Source organism: Carya illinoinensis, chromosome 3 (genome assembly GCF_018687715.1).
Source record: "Carya illinoinensis cultivar Pawnee chromosome 3, C.illinoinensisPawnee_v1, whole genome shotgun sequence".
Taxonomy (NCBI): Eukaryota; Viridiplantae; Streptophyta; class Magnoliopsida; order Fagales; family Juglandaceae; genus Carya; species Carya illinoinensis.
This window is the reverse complement of record NC_056754.1, coordinates 44199752-44207221: the sequence shown is the minus strand read 5'-3', so window position 1 is coordinate 44207221 and position 7470 is coordinate 44199752. Positions and strand designations below refer to the sequence as shown.

Here is a 7470-nt window from a genome sequence, read left to right as displayed (position 1 = left end):
CAATGTATTTATCACTCCACTCCGAGAGAAAAGTTAAAACCAGTAAATTGCCCCATCACTCTTCCAAAAAGAAGGTAATTGGGTACGAGGATGTCTGTCTGAAGGCCAAAATAAATCAGGGCAATCCAGAACATCTCTACTAAAATAAAAGCCTAATCCAAAAGCCCCTCCATTAATTAATAACTCACACAAGATTACTAATCCTAAAGCTCCTCCACCTCCAAAAACAGAGGCAAAGCATATCTAATTAATGCTACATCTGTGGTTATCAGTGATTAGCATTGACAACAAAATCAAAATTTTCTCTAATTTTTTGACCAAATTGGACGATTCAATACAAAGCAAAGACAAAGAAAGCATCACATTGTCCAAAGATCGATATTGTAAGTTTATTAGATCCATATAATGTTTATGTGGTTCTAAAATTGGACCATCTAATTTACTCAGAATCCCAACAATTTCCTTATGGCCAATTGAGGGACTAAAGTAAACACAGTCTCTTACTTTCACATTGCTTATATTCATTCCCTTTTGCATATCAATCCCAACATATAGAAACATACACTAATCGAGAAGGCTTCCAAATTGGTATAAATAAATTGCATAATATACAAACCATACCCAACATTATTCACTGAAAAAGGCAAAGTCCCAACATTTCCTGAGAATCCATAAAACCTCATACCTATAAATACCCAACATTCCATTCAAAGACATACACAGTACACCAACCAAGTCGAATTGAAAAGCCTTAGAAAACAAGACAAGACAAGCACCCAAAAACGGCAAAAGAACACTTTCTTACTACCACCCATCCAAAACCCTGGAGTACCTGTCCTTAAGCCACCGAAAGGTCTTTCTCAGCGACCCTTTGACCTTCCCTTCCACCGTATATACCTTATAGCTAGCGACCCTCTTCTTCCTCTGCAACTCCGGATCACTGAAACTCCAGCTCTTCGACACCGTCCCATTTGTGGACTTTCCCTTCTTGAACTTGGCATCATTTCCCACCTGGGTTTGGTTTGTTTGCGCCGAGGTTGCGTATGAAGCACTGTAGCACCTGAGATCTTGCATGCTGTTGAACCCAGATGTAGTGGGTCCCACCCCACCACCACCACCACCACCACCACCACCACTACGGTAGCTCTCCATCTGCATCCTTCCATCTGCAACCGATTTGGATCTGAAATCTTCCATGGTTTTGGTTTCCCCAATGGATCTGTTTTTCTTCAATCTCTGAAAACCTTTTAAAAACTATTGTCTCCAGAGAAGGGAATGGAAGTTCGGAACATTGGCCTATTCTTGCGATGGATTCGGTAGGAGGCGCTGACTACAATTCTGTCAGCGTAGGTGGTGATGATAGCAATGAAAGAAAGACGAAAAGATTGAAAGTGAAAGGCTTTTTTTATTTATTTGGATTGCAGCCAGGAACACCCTCGCGTGAAAGGGCCAGTGAGATTTAACCACGTAATACGTGCCAAGTGACAAGCACGTGATCAAACAAAAAAGTCTAATGGATGTATTTAACCATACATTGAAAGACCCACCTTTATTTTTCAAACTAATGCTATACATCTTGAGTTGCATTCGAGTGGTGTTAAATCAATTTCATATAATATTTTTATCTTAATTTTATTTTTTAATTAAGATGTAACATATTTATTATTATTAAATAATAAAAAATATATAATAAATAGTCATTTAATAATAATAAATAAGTCATATCTTATTTAATAAAATAAAAATTAAATGATAGTATGATGTATGAAATTTTCTTTTCAAATCATATACATGTGAACTATGACCTAAATTTTGTGGTTAGATTGAATCCGTTACTCAGAATATTAACTTTGTATTAAACTTTAAAGTCGTGTCAAAACTAATAAATCCTAATTTAAAAGTATTGTATAGGCTCATAACTAAATTATCAAAATGTTAAAAAATAAAAAAATAAAAAGAAGAAAAAAATAAAAAAGAAAATATTAGTGTAATATAATTTGGTTAAAGTGAAAGCTTTATGGTATTAAAACAAAGTTGATTAGAAGTCGAGAGTTGGAGGCTACTTCCGAAAGCATCATCAACTTTGAAAAAAGATGGGAACAGACAGACAGTAAATAAGGCACTCGAGGAATGGGAAAAATGAGGTTTGAGTGGGAAAGTCGTGAAAAAGAAATCAAACAAGTAGTTGTAATCAACAGATTGTGATCCTCCATCCAATACATAATTCAAACTTTGTTATGAAATCATTGAAAAGAGAGAGCCATAACGTGTTATAAAACTTTCAAAAAGAGAGAGAAAGGGATAAAGATAAGAGAGGTTATGAAAACTTATGAATTCCTTAAAAAATTCAACGATATATATAGGAGTACAAAGGGGACTATGCTTTTGACGACTTGCACTATGCATTTGACGGCTAGCTCACTATGGTAGCACTATGCATTTGACGACTAGCACTATGTACTATACATTTGACGACTAGCTCACTATGCTAGTACTATGCATTATGCATTTGACGACTAGCACTATGCATTTGACGACTAGCACTATGCATTTGATGGTTAGCTAAATGTGGTCATACAATTCAAGATAGTTTATAACACTTTCCCTTTGGATAACCATATTTAAAGAATATGCCTCGTTAAAACCTTGCCAAGGAAAAATCCTGTGGGAAAAAAACCAATGGCGAAGGAAAAAGAGTACAGTATTCATGTGTATCGTCGAATGCTTTAGGATTGCCTCATTAAAACCTTGCAAAGAAAAACTCAGTGGGATAAAACCTTAGCGAAGGAAAAAGAGTACAATCAGCACAAGTCTTCAAAACATTACTTCTCCTGAAAAGTGCATGATAACAGGTCTTCAAACCTCCGCATTCCAATGTTCTGCATAATCTTCTTAAATGTTGCAGTTGGTAATGCTTTAGTGAATAAATCAACCTCCGCATTCCAATGTTCTGCATAGTCTTCTTAAATGTTGCAGTTGGTAATGTTTTAGTGAATAAATCTGCCAGATTTTTACTTGACCGTACCTTCTTGATATCAATTTTAACTTTCTTCTCATGAATTGCAATGATCTTCTTGTGTGTATCTGAAAGATAACTCGCATCTGTACATCCAACTAACTGTGGACTTGATCCATGTTGATAAAATAATCACAACTGGATCTTTCTGCTCATCACTACTCTTCTGGAGTTTTTGTAAATAACACAGTTAGTGGAGAATTCATCAACATTAAACCGCTAATCTCATTTTTTAATAAAAACGGTGGCCAGCCTTTTAAGATCATACAAGCATCGCGGATTTTCAACTCCTCTGTAGGTGTCGGGCGTGCTATTAGGTGCCGCAGCTGTCAGGCGCCGCAGAGTTATGAAGTTATATTTCGTCTCTTTTCTCTTGCTTCACGAGAGATGTTGTATCATAATTTTCTCTATAAAAGAGATATTCAGCTCATCTTCATTCGCATCTCATCTTCTTCACTTTTCTGTAATCATATTGCATTTTTACTCTGCAATCTCTTTCTGCATTCTTATCCTATATATGAGGTACTCTACACTTCGTTCATCAGCTGTTTCTGCTTCTACCACAGGTGCTATCATGCAATATAATGATCTGACTCATAGGTCAGATAATGAAGCTATCTATGAGCTTGTGAGTCTCGGTACCCAATACTCATAATGGATTGTCGCATTTTCTCAGCGACTGCAATCCAGAACTTGTGGAGTTGACAATCTCCACGAGAATATTGCTATACTTCAGCGACTTCTTCTGGAGTCCAACATGAAGATAGAATCAATAAAGTAAGAGAATAGGAATTTAAAATCCTTACTTAAATCTTCTTTTCGATTGCCCACCCCTTTAGATAGAGATGCCATGCAGATTCTTGAAAAACAAGAGCGTTTGAAGAATGGGGCAAAGTGGCTCAAATTTCTGTAATTCTTGCTTCAAGATAATAAAATAATATTTCACAAATATTCATATTTGTGTTTCTATCTTTTGGTAGATGTGTGTTCCCTTTTATTTCTTCTTTAATAATGCACACTTCTTATCAAACCCATAATATGAATCTGAAATACTAATTGTATTAAAAGATGATATTTCATGACTAATAACATTATCCATCTTCCCTTTGAAGCCGCAAGGGTTTCAGATTTATATTTCAAATATGTGCAGTTTTCATGAGCTCTTATGGAACCTCAATGATATTTAAATCATATATATAAACTGCAATAATAGCTTGTTTCCATTTATGTTTGGATTGCTTTAGATCATATAAGGATCTTTGAAACTTGATAGAATACATATTTCTAGATGTATTCATATTAGAAGCTTCAGACATGTTCTATCATTCAGGGATTTTCATATATATATCATGATCCAATGATCCATATAAATATGCAATTAATCATGCATATCCAAACTCTTGGTAACTTTCAAGCTAATAAAAATCTCAATATGATTTCAACCACTTTAAAATCATATCAATATTGTGTCTTCGAGAAACTAACTTGTGATTTATATATCACATTTTCATATTAAAAGCTTTAGGCTTTTTATATCATGTATATAAATATCCACTGATATTTAACAAAAATCACTTCTTTAGGTTTTTGGACTTCAAGTCCATATTTATCACATTTTACTTAGTGATATCAATTCTGCAGGAATTAAGAAACTGACTCGTGATTTATATATCACATTTTTATTTCCTTTCCATAAATATCCACTGACATTCAACAAGCATCATCTGTTTAGGTGTTTGGATTATAAGTCCCGATGCATCATATTTTACTAGTGAATCAATTCTGCAGGAATTGTTTCTTTCAAATTTGACCAATATTTTACGTCGTATTTTTCGACGATTCTTGATTCACTTTCATCATTACTTCTGGTAATGTCAATTGCCATCTCATATGGAAATACGTTGTCGACAACGATTTTATTTCTATCCATAATTTCTCCATTATTCATGAAATGTAACGAGATCTCGTTATTTTCATGTACCTGTCCCTCTTCAAGGGAAGACATTTTCATGAAAAACCTCTTCAGGAGGCACTATTCAAGAGTTTATATAGGAGAATTTTATATAGAGAATTTGGATGGACTTTATTGCTTGTTTTGTGGGTATGGCCTCTTTAGGAGCACCAAATTATTTGTGCCTTTCTCTTTTGAGATGCAGTACCTTTTGTATCAATAGGTCTCACATGCTTTCAGACTGCTGAATTTCTTAATTGTCCTACAGGGACTTCAATTCTCGCTGAGATTTTAGAAGCTAGAATATGAGACATTTTTATCTTATTGCATCCAAAATTTAATTATCATCTGAACTTCTGGTTCACATATGATAATCAAGATAATATCGAATAATTTCATCTTATTTACTTCAAGCAAATTTTTCTTTCCACTTCTGGTGGTAAGACTTTCTAGTAAAAGAATCTTCTGGTTCTTTTATGGACGCCCATATGAAAATCATTCGACTTATCGTAATTGATTTTGGATGATCAAGATAACCATGAAAATATACAAATATTTTGAATCATATCACCTTTGATGCATCATAATATTTGATTCAATAATTTGTATAATATCATCTCAAAGAGAAAGCTTACAGCTTTTCTAATACGAGCTTCTGGCCCGAAAAGATATTCATTATCACGACCAATCTCTTAGTTTTTTTGAATGAAACGTATCATTCTTTTTACTTCAGGGAATAGAATGATATAAATTTATTATCATTCACTTCAGGGAATGATATAGATCTAGTAAGACGTGACTAATGATTCTTATTAAAAGCTAATTATTTTGCTCAGTCACTGAAAGACCTGATACAAATTTATAATATATTGTGAACGTTTGCATTTCATATTACTACTTCAGGAGCACATTCGAGACGTTCATTCAAATATATATTCTTTTCACAATTTCAATTATGGTACAAGTATCACTCATATGAGATACTCAATAAAATTATTGATTTAGGGCGATCCTTCAGGAATGCTCTATTTCCATTCTCAGATAAATCATATCATCAATAATTTATAACAAGTATAAAAGAATAAATAAAACTTTCATTACTACAAAACATTGCAGAATATAAAAATATTTTATAATAAGATAAAGGAAATACATTAATTAAAAAGGAACACTTCTATGATCAACTCTACCACTAGAATCCTCAAAGAAATCAGAAACATCAAGGCTTGTAATATCTTCTCCCTCTATAGAATCTAAAACATATGATGGTTCAGCAAAATTTGTTTCAAATTTCTTTGTTTTTTTCTTTTCTAGAAGATTGGTATAAGTCAACCAAGTGCTTATCTGTATGACAGACACGAGCCCTATGTCCAGTCATACCACATCTATGGCATCCATCTTCATCTTTCTTTAAAAATTTGTTTTGAGGACCTTTGCCCTTCTCTGAGTTGAACCACTTCTGGTGGTACGATGTATATCTATTATTGTCCCTTTTAGTGTGGTCACTTTTAGGACCTCCACTTCTATAGTTTTTCCTACCACGTCCACGCCCTCGTTTTCTTTGAAAAGATGCACCATTCGCTTCTGGGAATGATGTAAATCTAGTACCATTCACTTCAGGGAATGATATAGAACCAGTAGGACGTGACTGATAATTTCTTAACAAAAGCTCATTATTTTGCTCAACTAATAGAAGACAAGATATAAGTTCAGAATATTTTTTGAACTTTCGCTCTCGATACTGCTGTTGCAGGAGCACATTCGAGGCATGAAAAGTAGTATGTCTTCTCTAACAAGTCATCATTAGTGACTTTTTCACCACATAATTTCAATAGCGAGCTAATTTTAAAGAGTGCAGAGTTATACTCACTAACACTCTTGAAATCTTGCAACCTCAGGTGCATCCAATCATGACGAGCTTTTGGGAGAATTACAGTTTTCTGGTATTCATATCTCTCCCTTAAATCATTCCACAAAATAAGTGGATCTTTCACCGTTAGATACTCAGTTTTTAATTCTTCATGAAGATGGTGCCGAAGGAAAATCATTACCTTAGCACGGTCCTGCAGGGACCTTTGATTTCCTTCTTTAATTGTATTTCTCAGGTTCATCGCATCTAGATGAATTTCAGTATCAAGGATCCAAGATAAATAATTTTTCCCAGAAATGTCAAGAGCAACGAATTTCAATTTTGTAAGATTTGACATTTTTTACATATATAAATCAGGAACATAAGTATAGAGTTTTCATTAAGTAATGTAACATTTCATATTCATTTTGGAAACTACAAAAATATATTGAAAAACTTACTTGAAATAGAGGACTACTAGCTTCACAATCGTCAAAACTTTCGTGCTGATAACGTGTTATGAAATCATTAAAAAGAGAAAGCCATAACGTGTTATAAAACTTTCAAAAGGAGAGAGAAAGAGATAGAGGTCAGAGAGGTTATGAAAACTTATGAATTCCTTAAAGGATTCAACGATATATATAAGAGTATAAA

The 7470-nt window shown here is 33.8% G+C and overlaps 1 protein-coding gene across 1 annotated transcript; it reads right to left on the bottom strand.

Annotated features, from left to right (window-relative positions):
- Nucleotides 1–565: 565 nt before the first annotated feature.
- LOC122304335 lies at nucleotides 566–1445 on the bottom strand. The gene has a single exon (XM_043116554.1). It carries the CDS (start codon nucleotides 1195–1197, stop codon nucleotides 805–807), a length of 393 nt encoding a protein of 130 aa, XP_042972488.1. The 5' UTR covers nucleotides 1198–1445; the 3' UTR covers nucleotides 566–804.
- Between the last annotated feature and the right edge of the window lie 6025 nt (nucleotides 1446–7470).